We start from the raw sequence: 19,655 nt of genomic DNA, 5'->3' as shown, positions 1-19,655 counted from the left end.
ACCTTGTGATCTGCCCGCCTTGGCCTCCCAAAGTGCTGGGATTACAGGCGTGAGCCACCGCATCTAGCCCGCTGGACATAGTTCTAAAGACTGATTTGTATTTGTCTCCTCCTACCAAGGTTCCTCTTAGGTAGGGACTTTAAAAAAAATTCCCATTTCTAGGAATCCTAGCATATAATAGTTCCTCAATATATTAGATGAATAAACTAAAGGAATTTAAGATTAGTGACTCTGCTAGGCACAGTGGCTTATGCCTATAATTCTGGCACTTTGGGAGGCCAAGGCAGGAGGATCACTTGAGTCCAGGAGTTCAAGACCAGTCTGGGCAACATAAGGAGACCTTGTCTGTACAAAACATAAAAAATTAGCTGGGTGTGGTGATGTATGCCTGTAGTCTCAGCTACTTGAGAGGCTGAGGTGGGAGGATCACTTGAGCCCAGGAGTTCAAGACCATTCTGGGCAACACAGTGAGATCCTGTCTCTACAAAAAAATATAAAAAATAAAAAATTATCTGGGCATGGTGGCATGTGCCTGTGGTCTCAGTTACTTGATAGGCTGAGGTGTGAGGATCACTTGAGTCTGGGAGGTTGAGACTACAGTGAGCTGTGATAGTACCACTACACTCCACCCTGGGTAACAGCAAGACCTTGTCTAGAAAAAAAATTTAGTAACTCACTTTTTCTGCATAAAAGAACCCTCAAAAAGGACTTGTAGGCAGGGCGTGGTGGTTATCCCAGCATTTTGGAAGGCCGAAGGGGGTTGGTCACTTGAGGTCCGAAGTTGGAGACCAGCCTGGGCAATATGATTAAACCTCATATCTGCACAAAATACAAAAAAAAAATTAGCTGGGCATAGTGGTGCATTCCTGTAGTTCCAGCTACTTGGGAGGCTGAGGCAGGAGGATTGCTTAAGCCCAGGAAATGGAGGTTGCCGTGAGTTGTGATCGCGCCACTATACCCCAGCCTGGGCGACAGAGCGAGACTCTGTCTCCAAAGAAAAAAAGACTTGTGGTAGTCTTTTTATAATCTCTAAATGTATTTTCCTCTTATTCGGCATACATTTAATCTTCTTGGTTAGTGATAACTGAAATCACATGGAACTGAGGAATTTGTGCTCTTTTTTTCTTAAAAAATAATTACTCATACTCAAGGTCTTCTCCTAAATTGTCTCAAATTATAGTAGGTGGTAATTCTGGGAAGAACGTATTAGAGGGTCATGAGTAAGCATATTTAGGGATCCCATAAGGCTGTCATTGGTCCGTTTGATATATAGCATAAGATTTTTTTCTAGCAATTTAGGTTGAAGATTCAAAGGGAGAGAGAAGTACTAGTTGATTGATTTAAAGTATCTAATTAAATATTATTAGTGTATAGTTAAGATATACAATTATTTAGAAAACTGACCTTGTCCCTACTTTCATTCTTTAAATACTTTTTAGAAATTCAGATTTCTATTAAAATATACAAGATCACTTTAAGAAGCTAGGGAGCTTGAATGTTTAAATAAAATCCAATTTTCCGTACACAAGACAGACTTCTTCCTGTTTCTGACTGCTGGTTAGTCTTAGTGGGATTTGTTTGGCTTTTATGAATGCCATTAACTTTTAATGTGCAAATCAGATGTCTTATTGTATTAAAAAATGGTGCAGTCTCTGTTTTGGACCTTTCATTTTACCACACAAGGGAACCATTAGTGATAATCAATTTTATTCCTGTAAACCTTTTCCATTTCATCTTTTCTTTTTCAGTTTCCTTTCTCCATAATGGTCATTCCTGTCATTTTTTTTCCAAATTTGAAAAACTTATACAGTAACTGGATTTCATGAATAGCTATATCACAAGACTTGTAGTTGGTGATGCTTTTGTTTGTTGGCTATAATTTCATAAATGTTCAAGTTCCCTGGAAACAATTTAAATATTACCCTCCCACTACCTTCTCTTCTTTGGAAACTTTAATTACACATGTATTAGGTTGCTTGGAGTTGTCCCACAGCTCACTGATGCTGTTTGTTTTTTAAAATCTTTTTTCACCCTGTTTTATTTTGGATAGTCTTTATTGCTATGACTTCAATTTCACTATTTTTTTTCCCAGCAATATCTAATCTGCTAGTAATTCACAGTGTATTTTTAGATCCCAGACATATCTTTCATATCTAGTTGTTCTATTTGGGTCTTTTTCTCTATCTTCCATTTATGTAACTAGTGTAAACAATCTACTTTTTTTTTTTTGAGACAGGATCTTGCTGTGTCTCCCAGGATGGAGTGCAATCATGGCCCACTGCAGCCTCAACCTCCTGGGCCCAAGTGATCCTCCCACCTCAGCCTCAAGAGTAGCTAGGGCTACAGGCGCGCGACACCGTGCCATTACATTTTTTATTTTTATTTTTTTGAGATAGAGTCTGTTGCCCAGGCTGGAGTGCAGTGGTGCAATCATGGCTCACTGCATCCTCGAATTCCCTGGGCTTAGGTGATCCAGCCACTTCAGCCTCCTGAGTAGCTGGGACTATAGGCATGCACCACCACACATGGCTAATTTTTTATTTTTTTGTAAAAATGGGGTGCCCAGGGATTTTTTGCCATGCTGCCCAAGCTGGTCTTGAACTCCTGAGCTCAGCAGATCCTCCTGCCCCAGCCTCTCAAAGTGCTAGGATTACAGGTGTGAGCCACCATGCCTGGCCTGATTTTTTTTTTTTTTTGTAGAGATGGAGTCTTGCTATATTGCCCAGGCTGGCCTTGAACTCCTGGCCTCAAGCAATCCTTCTGCTTCAGCCTCCCAGACCATAGCACTGTGCCCAGCTCAATCTTTACTTTGTTTTTTGAACTTGTAGAATATAGTTATAACCATTTTAATGTTCTTATCTACTGATTCTGTCATCTTTGTCATTTCTAGGTGGGTTTTGTTTTGAGATAGGATTTTATTCTGTCATCCAAGATGGGGTGTGGTGGTGCAATAATGGCTCACTGAAGCCTTGGCCTCTTGGGCTCAAGTGATCCTCCCATCTTAGCCTCCCGAGTAGCTGGGACCATGGGCACTTGCCACTGTGCCTGGCTAATTTTTAAATTTTTTGTAGAGACAAGGTCTTGCTTGGCCAGGCGCAGTGGCTCACACCTATAATCCCAACACTTTGGGAGGCTGAGGTGGGTCGATCACTTGAGGCCAGGAGTTTGAGACCAGCCTGGCCATCATGATAAAACCCCATCTCTACTAAAAATAGAAAAATTAGCCAGTTGCGGTGTGGTAGCATAAACTTGTAATCCCAGCTACCTGGGAGGCTGAGGCACAAGAATCCTTTGAACCCAGCAGGTGGAGGTTGCATTGAGCTATCACGCCAGTGCACTCCAGCCTGGGCAACATAGCCAGACTTTGTCTAAAAAAAAGAAGACAGGGTCTCCCTGTGTTGTCCAGGCTGGTCTTGAACTCCTGGCCTCAAGCAGTCCTCCTCTCACCTCAGCCTCCGAAAGTGTTGGAATTACAGGCGTGAGCCATGATACCAGGCCTGGGTTGGTTTTGAATGATTGACTTTTCTCTTCATTATTGGTGGTATTTTCATGTCTTTTTGTATACCTGATAATTTTTGATTGGATGAGAGTTTCCTCTTACTGCTGTGACAAGTCACCACAAAATTTGTAGTTTAAAACAACACAAATTTATTATCTTACAGTTCTGGAAGCCAGAAGTCCAAAGTGAGTCAGCAGGGCCACATTCTTTCTGGAAACTCTAGAAAAGACTCTGTTTCTTTGCCTTTTCCAGCTTCTAGAGGCTGCCTGCTTCCCTCAGCTTGTAGCCCCACATTACTCCAATCTCTGCTTTCATCATCATACCTCCTTCTCTCCTGCTTTCATTACCATGCCAGTGAATTAATGCCCTCAGTTTGCTGATAAAATAACTGTCAACTTAGAATTCTGCACTACTATAATAGTCTTCGAAGAATGAGGACAAAATAGACATTATCAAACAAAAACGGATACATTTTGTCACCAGCAGACTTTTACTAGAGGAAATCCTAAAGAATGTACTTCAGACAAGTCAGCTGATCCCAGACGTAAACCTGAAATACAAGAGGGAATGATGAGCCAAGATACTGGACAGTTTGTTGGTAAATGTAGACAAGCGTTGATGTATATAATAATGGGATGTTTTTACTCAATGTTTCTGATACTAGATGTATGGGTTTTTTTTTTTCCACACCAACAACCAGTCTTCCAACACTTCAGACACCAACTTGGTATTCAGCAACTCAATTCAATTCTGACACTAACTATCCAGAGTTACTGTCAGACTCCACAGGTTTAAGTGCTTAGTCTCATAAAACTTTCCTCACTGCAGATACCAGTCACAAGTATTGGGTGCCTGGTGTACCCACACTTCTGTCTGACTTTACTACAAAAATGGGAGTTCCTGCAACTCCCAGCTTTCGGGTTTGATAATTCGCTAGAATGTCTCATGTAACTCATGGAAATACTTTACTCAAATAGTTATCAGTTTATTATAAAGGATACAACCCAGGAACAGCCAAATGGAAGAGATGCATAGGGCAAGATATGATGAGGAAGCTTTCATGATGTCTGGGTGCACCACCTCCCAGCACCCGGATGTGTTCACCAACCTAGAAACTCTCTCACCATGCCTTGATGTTTCTGGAACCAGCTTCCATTTTGAAGCTATCTAGGGTCCCCTAGCCACTAGTCATCTTATTAGCATACAAAAGACACTTTTTTTTTTTTTTTTTGAGACAGGGTCCAGCTCTGTCACCCACACTGGAGTGCAGTGGCATGATCATAGCTCTCTATAGCCTTGATATCCTGGACTCAAGCAATTCTCCTGCCTCAGCCTCCTGAGTAGCTAGGACTACAGTTGTGAACCACTGTGCCTGCCTATTTATTTTTTATTTTTTATTTTTAGTAGAGGGTCTTGCTCTGTTACCCAGACTGGTCTGGAACTCCTGAGCTCAAGTGATCCTCCTGCCTTGGGCTCCCAAAGTACTGGGAGTACAGGCATGAGTCACTGTGCCTGTCCACAAAGACACTCTTAAGTGTCAAAAGACACTTTTAGGAAAAATGCTTTTCCTAAAATTTGGATCACTCATTCTTTTTAAGAACACATAGAAAATTTATAAAACTGAATCATATGTTAAGCCATGAAGCTAGCCTAAATACATTTTAGTGTCTTAAGACCACATTTTCTACACAACTCATTTGAATGATAAATCAATGATGAGAAGGTAAGTGGAAGAGTCCTTTATATGTAGAAGTATATTTTAAAATTCTCGAACAATTTATTGTTAAATAAATCACAGTGACGGTTAGAAATGAATGACAAAAACACTACCTATCAAAACTCATGGGGCCAGTAAACAGTGAAACAAGCAAACAATCCTCAGTTTTATTAATAAAAGAAAAATGCAGGGCTGGGCACAGTGGGTTCAAATCTATAATCCCAGCACTTTTTTTTTTTTTTTCCAGACTGAATCTCACTCTGTCGGTCAGGCTAGAGTCCAGTGGCGTGATCTTGACTTAATGCAACCTCCACCTCCCAGGTTCAAGCAATTCTCCTGCCTCAGCCTCCCAAGTAGCTTGGATTTACAGGCGCTTGCCACCATGCCTGGTTAATTTTTGTATTTTTAGTAGGGACAGTGTTTCACCATGATGGCCAGGCTGGTCTCCAACTCCTGACCTCAAGTGATTCACCTACCTCAGCCTCCCAAAGTGCTGGAATTACAGGTGTGAGCCACTGTGCCTGGCCCCCAGCACTTTAGGAGTCTGATATGGATGAATTGCTTGAGCCCAGAAGTTCATGACCAGCCTGTGCAACATGGCAACACTCCATCTCTAAAGAAATAAACATAATTAGCTGGGCATGATGGTGTGTGCCTGTAGTCCCAGCTACTTGAGAGGCTGAGGTGGGAGGTGACCAGGAGGTTGAGGCTGCAGTGAGCCATGATTGCACCACTGCACCTGCCGCCTGGGCAACAGACAGACCCTGTCTCAAAAAAAAAAAAAAAAAAAAAAAGGCAAATTAAATTCACAATAATTTATCATTTCACATTGACTAGAACGGCATATTAAAAGTTCAGACATTGAGGATCAAGTTTGTATACTGCTGATAGAAGTATTCAATTGATACAGTCATTTTGGAAAGCAGATTGTCATTCCCTGGTAAAGTTGAGTATATATATTTTCTGTAATTTAGTATTTCCGTTACTAGATATATAATCTAAACTCTGTTCATGTGTACCAGGAGCCAGAATAAAAATTTTCATAGCACTATTATTCATATTAACACTAATAACAGAAACAAGAACCTAGAACACCTCTAACATCCAGCAGAGGTAGAATGGGTAAATCAATTTTGGTATATTCTTTTTTGCTTTTTGAGACGGAGTTTCGCTCTTGTTTCCCAAGCTGGAGTGCAATGGTGTGATCTCAGCTCACCGCAACCTCTGCCTCCCGGGTTCAAGTAATTCTCCTGCCTCAGCCTCCCGAGTAGTTGGGATTACAGGCATGTGCCACCATGCCCAGCTCATTTTGTATTTTTAATAGAGACGGGGTTTCTCCATGTTGGTCAGGCAGGTCTTGAACTTCCGACCTCAGGTGATCTGCCCACCTCAGCCTCCCAAAGTGCTGAGTGAGATTACAGGCGTAAGCTACCACGCCTGGCCAGCTTTGGTATATTCTTACAGGGAATACAACACAGTACCTACAGTTGTTAACATGATGGACTGAACATTATAGTGTTGAACCAAAAGAACAGTCACAGAAGCATGCATAACAGTATGATTCTGCTTAAGTTCCAATATAGGCAGAACTCAACAAAAAGTTGCTTAGGTATGTATATGTATATAGGTGGTAAAAGTATAAAGAAAATCAAGAAAATAATTAACAACATTCAGAGTAATAATTATCTCTGGAGAATAGGAAGGAGGATTTGGTTAAGGTGGGGTTATAAAGTACCTGGTACTATTTTATAAAATGCTTTTTTTTTCTTTTTAGACTGAGTCTCACTTTATTGCCCAGGCTGGAGGGCAGTGGCGTGATCCTGGCTCACTGCAACCTCTGCCTCCTGGGTTCTACCGATTCTCTTGCCTCAGCCTCCTGTGTAGCTGGGATTACAGGTGCCTGCCACCACACCCAGCTAATGGGTTCAAGTGATTCTCCTGCCTCAGCCTCCCCAGTAGCTGGGATTACAGGTCCCTGCCACCATGCCCGGCTAATTTTTGTACTTTTAGTAGAGATAGGGTTTCACCATGTTGGCCAGGCTGATCTTGAACTCCCGACCTAAAGTAATCCACCTGCCATGGCCTCCCAAAGTGCTGAGATTACAGGTGTGGGCCACCACGCCTGGCCCTTTTTATGTACTTTTAATAGAACAACACCTAAGTGAAAAAAGCAGAATACAGCGAGTGTACATAGTATGATCCTATTTGTGTAAAAAGGGGAAATGTACATTTTTGCTTCATTTAGGCCTGAAATGCTTTATGAAGACATTTACATACAGAGGAAATACAACATTGGAGGAAACTCTATATTGGTTGCAAGTAGGATGGAATGAGTGCATGGAAGATAGTGAAGGGAAGGAGATTTTTCAATATATGCCCTTTTGGTTTTAAGTATATGTATATACTTGTATAATATGTATGAATATATATTATATATTTAAAATCAAATTAAAATTTTAATTTTAAAAATAAAAAGAACAAAATATCCAGTCCTCTAAGCCCGATCAAATGCCACATCAAACAGGTCTTGCCCTTCACTGATATTTATTATGTACTGGCTAATTTTTTGTTGTTGTTGTTTGTTTATTTTGGAGACAGAGTCCTACTGTGTTACCCAGGCTGAAGTGCAGTGGCATGATCTTGGCTCACTGCAACCTCTGCCTCTGATTCTCCTGCCTCAGCCTTCTAAGTAGCTGGGATTCCAGATGTCCACCACTATGCCTGGCTAATTTTTGTATTTTTATTAGAGATGGGATTTCACCACGTTGGCCAGGCTGGTCTCGAATTCCCGACCTCAAGTGATCCGCCCACCTTGGCCTCTCAAAGTGCTGGGATTACAGGCATGAGCCACCGCGCCCTGCCATGTATTGGCTTATTCTGCCAATGTTTGTGTCTTGCCTTAGTAAAGTATTTTCCTTGAGAGTTAGAATAGTGCTTTTTACATCCTTATATACATACCTACAGTGTCCACAGACCAGTGCTTCTTATGTAGTTGAAATTCATAAGTTGGTTTAATTCTACTTGTTAACAATGTAATACTGCTTTATACTTGTGGAGTTTCTGTATTACTTCATTTATCCTCAAAATAACCCTGTGAGGTAGGCTTTTATTTGCAGGTGACATTTTCTGTGTTTTCAAATGAGAATGTATAATTTTGGCTAAGAATTTTAACTTTAAGCAGTTTGTTTCTTATCTTTATAAGTTACTCAGTCACAACATAATGGCTATATTGAATATGAGACTAGAGGAGATGATCTATTAGGTTATTTTCAACTCTGTGTGGATGAATAATTGAATGAATGAATACATTTTATTAGTACAAGGAAGGCAAAGAGAATACTTGGTGTATGCATTTTGGGTTCCTCTTTTAAATGAATCCCTCCCCAGTTCCCCTCCTGCCACTCAACCTTTGGCTGACCTGGTTGCTTATATTAATATTAAATAAACTATTAATAACTGACTTAGTTACTAATACTAGTGACCTTTAATTAACAATATATTTTCATTTTAATTTTTTGTTTTTATTTTCTTTTAACAATCTATTTTCAAATGGTCCAATGGATTTATCAAACAAATTTATTTAGCTAGATGAATGAGTGAGAAATTTATGCATTGCTTCATACTTTTTCTTTGTGTTTCTTCCTATTCCTTTGCTTTGTTTAGTTATTAAATTTCACTTAACACCATACTTTGGCATTTTATTTCCAGATGTTAGATCTGAAAATGATGCCAAGGATTTCAGTTCTTTGTGCAGTGTCTTTTAATGACAGTGTGTGTAGGGTGGGGTGGGGGGGGGGGAACAAGGAAACAAAGGCATTACAGAGCTAGAGCAACCTAAAGTCAAAGAGCCCAGATGTTTTCTCATCATTTTTTGTTGTCAGGAAATAAAGAATAAGGGCAGTGCACTGAATGAATGTGCTGCTTTTACCTGTAATTTTGTAATTTTCTATTTGAAATGGGGTCTCTCAAAATGCTGGGATTATAGGCATGAGCCACTGCGCCCTGCCTAAATTGTAAAATCTAAAAACTTAGATCCTATTGTCAATTGGTCTTGGCTATTTTTCATGTAGGGAAAAAAAGTGTGAATTTACATGCATATTCTGTCTTTGTATTTGCATATAGTGTTCTTCTGTGTGGTTCTGCCAGTGTCTTAACCTGTGTTCTTCCCCATAGGGTGGAGAATGCTTGCACCAAGCTTGTCCAGGCAGCTCAGATGCTTCAGTCAGACCCTTATTCAGTGCCTGCTCGAGACTATCTAATTGATGGGTCAAGGGGCATCCTCTCTGGAACATCAGACCTGCTCCTTACCTTCGACGAGGCTGAGGTAGGAAATCTGAGACAAAAAGCCTACTCTTAAAGATAATAATGGAAGAATGATGATTGTTTAGAATGAAAATATGTTGAATGCTGCACATCTGTGTTACCGTGTTTGCTAGTTGTCCACTCATGTGATTGAATACTCTGAAATATATTTTCAGGTCCGTAAAATTATTAGAGTTTGCAAAGGAATTTTGGAATATCTTACAGTGGCAGAGGTGGTGGAGACTATGGAAGATTTGGTCACTTACACAAAGAATCTTGGGCCAGGTTAGTTATATCCAATTTCTATAACATTTTTTAAGGGTTGTTCATGTTGGAGCCAAAGGAAAGGGTACCCTCTTCCTACTTTTTGCAGAAGATAGGTGAAGATGAATTGGACTTTCAGGTGTCTGCTCTGTTGATGGAGCTGATGCTGTGCTTTGAAGTGATGTCATTGTCTCTGGTATCTGAATCTGCTTTCTATATATCCTGGCCTTGTCAAATGAATTAAACCAAACATTGCAAATACTGCTACTGGAGAATGTAGGAAATAGTTTTCTATTACTGTAATGCTGAAGGCCATCCTGTATCCTGATCTCTTCATTCCACATTACACAGCATTCCTTCACTGTCTGCCAGCTGGCCTGTAGTTCTTTATGACCTCTTAGCTTGCTAATTAGCCTGCCTACTATTATGAATTCATGCCCTAACCGAAGGCTGCATAATATAATCAGATCTAGAAGGAGAGAAGAACTATTGTGGTTAAATTTCATTTTGAAATGATTATTTAGGCATCTGAGCATTAAATATTCAAAATACATAAACGGATACCAGCTTTTGATGTTACAGACATAACTTGAACTTGAGGGTCTTTAAAGTATGAATTAGACCAGTGACAAGATATGTTAGATGTTTAATCTGCTTAACTTGATTTTTACCACTTTATAAAATTCATTTGTTTTATGTGAAATGTTGATTTTTAATTAACGACATATTTATGAGGTTCTAGTGTAGGTGTTCTATAAAACTTAATGGCAGTTAAGAATTTGAGCCATCACTGAAGATCACCTGGAAATAGGTTTCTCTGGTGGTTTTATAGTAGTCCTCTTAAAATTTCTCATAATACTGGCAAAAATGTATTTCCCCAAATGGAATCTTATGCAGAATCCCCAAACATAAAAGACAAAATGGAGCTACTTTGGGTGAAGCAGGAGCAGCCCCACCTCTGCTTCTCTTTGGTCTTGATGGTCTGTGAGACGACTTGAGAAATCCTAGAGCAATTTGAAAATCAAAGCTTTGGAGAATCACATAGCGCCTTTGAGTAACAACCAACATAAACAAAAAGTGCTAGCAGACTGATTCCAAAACACCAGATGCTTTCAAACACTGTCATCCCTATAATTATTTTTATAATATTTCTATTTGTTTCTAATTATAAAACTAGTACATGCTTATTTTGGACAAATTGGAAAGTACAGAAAAATAGAAAGATGAAAACAAAACATATCATTGTCATTCTTAGGCCTTTTTTCAGCCACTAGATTCAGTACTAGGCTCATGTGAGATTTTTACATAACATAGTAGAGAGTTCAGAGACATGGCATGAAATCTGTATGCATAGAAGCCTGGCAAAACGTTTTTCCCTGACCTGTGAATTTCTTTCTAATAAATATATATTTATTCATTTAGATGTTTAATATTTGTGAATGTATTTATATCAAAATATGAAAATGTTTATCACATTTAGGGTTTACGTTTCATACATTACTTTCGTTGAAAAGAGTAATGTTGCATAAATATTAGAGTTCAGTGATGGTGTCTGTTGTTTAAATAAGTGAGCAATCGGTTTGAATTTTCATAGTATTTCATAATGGATTTAGAGTGGTCTGGCTGGGAAAGCCAGACCCTGGATTGTTTCACTACTCACCCTGCACAGTTTCTTCTTTGTGCCCCAGGAATGACTAAGATGGCCAAGATGATTGACGAGAGACAGCAGGAGCTGACTCACCAGGAGCACCGAGTGATGTTGGTGAACTCAATGAACACCGTGAAAGAGTTGCTGCCAGTTCTCATTTCAGGTACTTCCTGCCTGTACATTATTTTATACAGGGAAAAAAATGTTAGTGTGTTCTAAACTCTGAGGTTCATTTTCTTTTATTTATTTATTTATTTAGTTATTTTTTGAGACAAAGTCTCACTCTGTCGCCAGGCTGGAGTGTAGAGGTGCTATCTCAGCTCACTGCAACCTCTGCCTCCTGGGTTCAAGCGATTCTGCTGCCTCAGCCTCCCTAGTAGCTGGGGTATAGGTGTGCACCACCACACCTAGCTAATTTTTGTATTTTCAGTAGAGACAGGGTTTCACCATGTTAGCCAGGATGGTCTTGATCTCTTGACCTCGTGATCTGCCTGCCTCGGCCTCCCAAAGTGCTGGGATTACAGGCGTGAGCTATGGCTCCTGGCATGAGATTCATTTTCTTTTGTGGCTTCACTGCATATCCTTCAGCCTAGGTAAAAATGAGGCCTGATTGATTGGTTATCACATGATGGCTGTAGCTGATTGGCTGAGAACCAGTCTTCTTCTCTAACACTGTCCTTCTCCTGTTCTTCGTTTGAAATTGCCTTCCTGTGGCCTAATTCTGTTCTCCTAAAGCTCTAACAAGCCCCTTTCCTGGGAGGTGGACTCTCCTCTATAAACTCTAGTCTGGGATATTAAATTTTCACACCTTTATTTGTGTTATAGAAAAATAATTAGGAGCTGGAATGGATATTATAGAGCACCATATGATAAAGACATGAACTCAGAGCCCTTTTTAGTGTGTATTAATACAGTTTTTCCTAAAAGATATTTAACTATTCTTTACATCATGAGTAGATCAGTTCTTTAGTCACCAGCTGGGACCACCTTCCCATTGGGCAGCACCCTGAAATGCAAACATGGTGGCTGCTGTCTCGACTAGCAAAAGGGAGTTGCACTTATTGAGTGTCTAGTATATGCCAGACATCTCATGGTTTATATGAATTATCTTAGTCAAGTTGTGGGTTAATTAGTTAATTCTCAGAAGGCAATTTTATTATAAAAATCTAGTGACTCATGTCATTGTGACTTCCAACTACCTGCTTTGGTGTTTCGGGTGGTAGCTAAAAAAGGACATAAGTGTAAGAGTTCAGGAGGCCAGGTGGGGCGGCTCACTCCTGTAATCTCAGCACTTTGGGAGGCTGAGGCGGGTGGATCACCTGAGGTCAGGAGTTCAAGACCAGCCTAGCCAGCATGGCAAAACCCCGTCTCTACTAAAAACAAAACAAAACAAAACAAAAATTCGTCAGGGATGGTGGTGGATGCCTATAATCCCAGCTACTCAGGAGATTGAGGCAGGAGAATTGCTCCAACCCAGGAGGCGGAGGTTGCAGTGAGCCGAGATCACGCCAAAAGGGGTGGGATTACAGGTGTGAGCCACCACGCCCAGACATTATTTTTTTCTTCTTTATGTTTGGGGGTTAGCAAGTCCAAGCTACATGTTGAGAAAAATCTTGGATGATAAACTTGACATTTTGGGATCTTTTGCTGGGATCAGGGGCAGCAGGATGTGCCATTCAGAGTATTACTGACAGTTTTCATATTGTCCCATTAGGTTTGTAGTGGATGGAGCCAGGGTGAGGACCAGGATGATAACTGATTTAGAAAGATATTAGATATTTTGTGATTGCAGGTCATCAGCATATGCAGGTTAAATTAGTTACTTAATCATGTTGTGATGGTGTCTTTGTACCTTGAGTTTTCTTTCTCTTTTTTATTTTTACAATAAAGGTTGCTAATGTTGGAACTTTATTGTCAGACTTGTAGTGTTTGTTTTGTATATTCACTTTAGGACCTTAAAAGCCGAAAACATCCAAAGTGTAGAACATCTTTTGTGAATATTGTTATACAACAAGATTAAATTCCAAGCCTAGTTTCTGATCTTTTATTTTTACAGCTATGAAGATTTTTGTAACAACTAAAAACTCAAAAAACCAAGGCATAGAGGAAGCTTTAAAAAATCGCAATTTTACTGTAGAAAAAATGAGTGCTGAAATTAATGAGATAATTCGTGTGTTACAACTCACCTCTTGGGATGAAGATGCCTGGGCCAGCAAGGTAAGTGTTCTTAGTGGAGAAATAAGCAAAATCCCTAACTCTACCCCACTGTGGGTTTTGATTGGCACCTGTCTCATACTTTATCTTGTAATTTTTGTAGCATAAGAGTACTCAGATATTGTGAAAGTAATTTCTTCATTTTTGTTTCATAGGTTACTTGCTATCTTTGCTAATTTCCTTTGTTCTAAGGTAGAACAAGTAAATAGGCATGTGGGGTAAATACTGGTTTAAGGCTGAGATTTATAGCTTTTCCATCAGGCTGGAGTCTCATTGGCTGGACTGGTGGAAGAGTATATTCCTGTGGATGGGAGCTCTGCCTTGTATATGGGTGGTTGTTCCCAGCTGACTAAATAAGATACAGATATGTCAGTAATTCTGAACTTTATGGAAAACTGTTCTTTAACCAATCTTTGATCCAGAGAAATCTAGAGGAAACTCTTGGCATTTCTAAATATGTCCCTTGATCATTCCATTTTTCCCAAGGAAGGTTTAATTTTATTAGTCTGCATATTGCTCAGTTAGTTTGAGGGATCCCTTCACCCTTTGTCGGGAATCTCTTTTAGGACCCCAGAGGGGCTAGCAGATTCCTTCTAGAGCTCGTCAGCAGTGGTTTTGTGTTGCTGCTGCTGCTCTGGTCTGCTGCTCCCTGTTTAATGACTGTCAACTAAGCTTTCCAGTCTAGGGGAACAGAGATACTTAGGTTTATACTTTCTTGTAGGAGCCCAAGATGTGTAGGCATTGGGGGGAACACAATGTCCCCAAGATCTAGCTTTCCCATGTGTGACCCCAGTGTCTCCAGGGCCACCCAGAAGGCTGGTAGTCAACTAAAGAAGGGATTTTGTAGTATGACTTTAATTGGGTGCTCAGTACAGCAGTAGGTTCTCCAGGACCTCTATAAGGAAATGTAAAAGCTGGGGCCTGAAATCACCAGCCCTCTCTCTTATTGCCCAGAAAGCTAATTTAATTATATAGAGTAAATAAACTTATTTTAACTATGGATTCACAGAGACATTTTCTCATTGATATGAAGTTCTTGAATAGATTCTAAGACTGTATTTTAAATCTATGTGGTAAAATCATTTTAACTCTGATATTTTATTTAATTTTGCTTTTGCATAGTTGACAACTTTCACTTCCCTGTTATGACTTCTTTATGCATCTTTTTTTGTTCTTTTGTTTTATTCTTTTTCTCACGTTTAGAAGGTAAGCTTTCTCTTGCCCTCTAGTTTCTTTTTCGCTTAAAAAGAGAAAAAGCATGTCTGTGAGGTTTTCTTGTGCTGTGTGCCGTGCCTTATTCTGTGTGTAACACCGTGCTTGAATGTGCGTCAGAATGTGATTTAATATGGGACTCTAGGCAGTGCTGGGGAGACTGACTCTGGCTCATATTGAGTGATTTCTTTGGGGAAAGCTAAAGGAAAGACATTACTATGGGCTATCAGGCTGCCTATATTTGGTGGGTACTTTCATTTCTTTGAGTAGGCTCCTGGGATCTTTTTTGGCCTGGTCTTCATTTGAGGAGCAGGATTCCCCAGGTGGCTGGGTGAATGAGTTACCTGTGGACCCTGCTGGTGGGAAAGGAGACTTCCAGCTGATGCTATCTCTGTATCTGCCTCTCCCACCAGTTTTCCTTGTGGGCTCTGAAATTTTGCTTTTGGAGATGCATCGTTGAGGTTTTAATCCATAATGAAAAAGGGTAGGCTAGAAAGCTTAGATGAGGCACCTGTCCTTCATAATAATCCTAGCCTTCAAAATCCAAAGGAAAACAGAAGTGAAGTGTGTCTAAAGGTCTTCCTAACTTCATTCCATGGCTCACTGCATGTTCTGCTGTCCAAACTGAATTAGCTGGAGTTCTCCATGACCTCATGTTCCCCTAACACAAGCTCTTTGCTTATTCTCTTTCTTTTGCTTCTAGCAACTGAGAAAAAGTAATAAGGAGGAACAGGCATTTTAACCTTAATGTTTCTCTATTTTCAGAACGGAAAAGCTATCCATCATTTAGTGAATACATGTTATTGAGCTTTATTTTGTGCAAGTACCATCAAGAGCTGCTTCCTTCATTAAAAAAATGTAGGCAGTTGAGTTTTTCAGGGCCAGGATTAGGCACTTGGGGATACAAGGGCAATAGACCCGGTACTCACCATGCACAGTCTTGTAGCTGGTCCTAGTTTTATGCTGAGGAAAACCAATTTGTTAGGATGCTACAAAACTAACTTCATCTGAAATGAAAGAAGGTAAATTAAATCAGCTCAACTCAAGTACATGATGACATCAGAATGAACAAGAGATGTTATTTTTTAATCTACTGACCATCAGAATGAACAAGAGATGCTTATTTTTTAACCTAATGACATCAGAATAAAAAAAAGAGGTTTATTTTTAACCTAATTTTGCTTTTGTTATACATTTATGTGGTTCAAAAATCAAAGTGCTGCAAAAAGATGTACTTGATAAGTCTTCCTCCTAACCTGGTTCCCATCCACTCTACCTTTCCTCACCCTCTAAAAGTCATCATTTCTATTGGTTACAAAAATAGAAAAAAAATTTACCCTGAAAATAGAAATTGGTAGTTAGGATTTTGACTCTTTTTCAGTTTTGTAGCATTATGCATCTTTCATTGCTCCACTGTAAGCAGTGAATTAATCAGACCTTCTGTCTGACTGTGACGGCTGGGTTCCCATTCTGTTTAATGCATACAGTGTCTTTCACCTCTTCTCGCACCTACCAATAAATAATTAACTTTGTCTTACCATACTTGTTTCATGCCTCCCCATTGGTGCAGTATTCTTCTGGAAAGTGATGATTCCTCTAGAAAAGTGGGGGAAGAAAGTAAGTGGAAAAAATTCTTGGTAAAAGTGCGTCTTGCCGAATAAGTTAAGATTTTAAAGAGGCAATGCAATAACTGATTATTTTACCTTTTATACCTATATTCAAATTGCACATTTACAAATTTAAAAGTAACTTTGACTTTAAACACTTCACTTATTTTAAAAGTAAAAAGTTTCCTTTTCTTAAATCAACAATCATTTTATAGTGATCATTAAAAATCAAATTAGCATTTTTTCTGAGAATATATTATTTATTAAAAGAATTTGAGTTAAACACAATTCTAATTCTACCCTTTGTAAATTTAGTGCTCTACATTTAATTTTTTTGGTATTTATATTACTTGTATCTTGATGCATGCTGAGAATTAAGAGGAAGTGAGATAAAAAATTAAAAAAAAATTTTCACTGCTAAGACTTTGAACCCTACATAGGCACTCCCGCAGCTTTGCACCTTGAATCATTAAATTCTATTATTCAGAATTAGTTCCTGTGGTGGGTTTCTCCCCACTGTGGTCCTGGGCTGGTGGTGGGTAAAAGCAGTGACTGATTCAGATCCCTGATACAGAAGATACCAAACTTAACAAAGGCAGGAAATGTTGGTTAGAACTTGTGATCGCGTAATACTACCCCTTACTTGCAGACCATTGGGATTTAAGAGTTGATTTGTTAAAAAAATAAAAATAAAAATACCAAACTTAACAAAGGCAGGAAATGTTGGTTAGAACTTGTGATCGCGTAATACTACCCCTTACTTGCAGACCATTGGGATTTAAGAGTTGATTTGTTAAAAAAATAAAAATAAAAATACCAAACTTAACAAAGGCAGGAAATGTTGGTTAGAACTTGTGATCGCGTAATACTACCCCTTACTTGCAGACCATTGGGATTTAAGAGTTGATTTGTTAAAAAAATAAAAATAAAAAAAATAAAAAGGTCATTTGTGGGCTTTCTATGAGCAGGTGTTCTAGTGTTTTGTTTTTAGCAGCTAATAGAATGAAATATCTCTAAGAGCTTGAGATAAATAGTTAATTCAGGCATTTATGATATTTTATCTCCCTGCTCCCATGAGGAGAAAATCCCAAAATAAATTGATGTTTCCCTTCTGATCTCAGTTATCTTTGGTTGGTACATCTGATCGTGCAGTCATAGGCAGCATAGATTTTTAGAGCCGGGAAGGTATTCTTAGAGATGAGGAATTGAGACCCAGAGAAGGTAACTTGCATGAAGTCTCAGGACCAGACAGCTTTCTTTTGTTTAAATGTAGTTTGTAAGATTTTGTTCTACTGCCCAACCTATACTTTCCAGAAACATGTTAAACCAGAAACATCTGGTTTAAAACATTGACTTGTGGGTGGAAATGAGGTCAGAAAGGGGATGGAGTGGGAAGGGAGGTGTTAGTGGAGGGAGAAGGGAGAGTATGGTGGGCAGTCATGGAGAGGGGTCCTTATTCCCCATATTTAAAATTTTCAAGAGCTTAGGATTGCAGGACTTCACTTTTTTAACTGAAGTTTCTCTTGACTGTTCATAGAAGGAGGTCATTATTATTCACAGGTGTTCTGAGGCCTAAACTATTTAATTTTAGCAGTGTTTCAGTTCCTAGGAAAGCATGTACAAATGGTTTAGGTTGTCGTTCCATCTTTTGATGTGTAGGGAAGAGTGCCAAGGCACTGTATTTTTTTCATTTAAAACATAAATTCATAAGAATTTTATGGTAAGAAGGAGAATAACATGGGGGGGGAGTACCCAGATAGATTCAGGCCAGCTGTCCCCAAAGCCACATGACTAGACCTGGTCTCTTTATACTTCACTCTTTCAACACCCACAACTCCCCTGAAAAACAAAGCAAAAACAGATAAGAAATTGGTAGAGACTTTTCTTTTTCCCAAAGTTGAGTTTTTATAGAGAAGAATACTCAAATGAAGGTGCAGTTTTTCTCTCCTCTATTTCATATCTGAATTATACTGTGGATACTTACAGACCTACATGACAAGGTTTAGCAAAATGCTTTGTGGTACATAGCATGGCTGACCACAAGGGTTATGATTATTTTCACGCTTTATAAATATATCCCCAAATTGACTTCTGTCCTAGTTGTCCAGCGAATTTGTTTATGTCATATTCATTGTTTGTATACTATATGCTTATGACAGAATTCTGTCAATTCTATCATAAAGACTGCCTTTCAAAAGAAATATATGTGAAAGTCTTAGGAGGAAAAAAATTACCTTAAACACATTTGTTTTTACTAGATATGACTAAAATAAAATGATTACTTATAACCTACTGTGTTCCAGAAAGAATTTAAGATGGCTCTTTCAGTTATTGTTTTAAATCTCCAAAATTGTCTAAAATTAATGCTGTTAAAAACTTTGGTAACTTATTGAAAGTCCCAGTTATTAAATGCAGCTTCATTCAAAATTGGCTATTGGTTTCTTTTAGGGGAAAATGAACATCTCTTCATGTTAACTTCTTGATGGTGTCACACCTCCCACTGAGCAGTAAATTACTCACTTCCTGAGAATTACATTCTTTCCTTGCAGTACTGGCCATTAGAGCTTTATTGAGGAGAAAAAAAGAAATGATTTTTGAGGATGCTGAATAGACAAAAACCATTTTTTTCCATTGTGTTTCAAATCATTTTTGGGCATTGGAGAATAAAAGCAGTCATTTTTGTTACTGTAGATTATGAATTTGATTTCTGGAGCTTATTTTCTCTGCAGTATTAACCAAAGTCAAAACTGACAAGGCAGAGATTTGCTGACTATTGTAGGAGATTAGTAGAATCTTTGGCAACTCTCCTTGGTAAAAGAAAAAAAAAATCTTGTTTCATTTGATAAGCAATGAGGTTTGGAGTCAATAAACCTGACATCAAATTAGGTTTGTAGGAGTGAGTTCCCACAAACTTAATTTATAGTATTATTTAAATGACATTTAAATTTGAGATTCAATGAGGTAAGGAGGGGGAAAGTAGCTAAAACAGAACCTAACATGCAGGGAAGGCATATTACATTCAATGCATGTCAGTTGAATTTAGTTTCCAAACTAAATTTCTAGCCTTTAATGCTAGAGTAGACATAAAAATTTCTGACCTTCGTTTCCCTTTGAATTTAGATTTTTGAAATGTAATAAATACCTATTGCTTTTCTTTTTTTTTTTTTTTTTTTTTTTTTTTTTTTTTTTTTT

General features: G+C 38.8%; 1 protein-coding gene across 3 annotated transcripts in view; it reads left to right on the top strand.

Annotated features, from left to right (window-relative positions):
- The window catches only part of VCL (vinculin), a 126,431-nt gene that overhangs the window by 66,319 nt on the left and 40,457 nt on the right, over window positions 1-19,655 (top strand). For all 3 annotated transcript variants that reach the window (XM_025397576.1, XM_025397577.1, XM_025397578.1), the window contains exons 3-6: window positions 9,390-9,540; window positions 9,695-9,803; window positions 11,471-11,593; window positions 13,487-13,647. In XM_025397576.1, coding sequence (XP_025253361.1) covers window positions 9,390-9,540; window positions 9,695-9,803; window positions 11,471-11,593; window positions 13,487-13,647 — 544 coding nt within the window. The remainder of the gene's footprint in view (window positions 1-9,389; window positions 9,541-9,694; window positions 9,804-11,470; window positions 11,594-13,486; window positions 13,648-19,655) is intronic.

This window comes from Theropithecus gelada, chromosome 9 (assembly GCF_003255815.1).
Source record: "Theropithecus gelada isolate Dixy chromosome 9, Tgel_1.0, whole genome shotgun sequence".
Taxonomy (NCBI): Eukaryota; Metazoa; Chordata; class Mammalia; order Primates; family Cercopithecidae; genus Theropithecus; species Theropithecus gelada.
The sequence above is the reverse complement of the archived record's forward strand: the minus strand, read 5'-3'. Positions and strand labels throughout refer to the sequence as shown.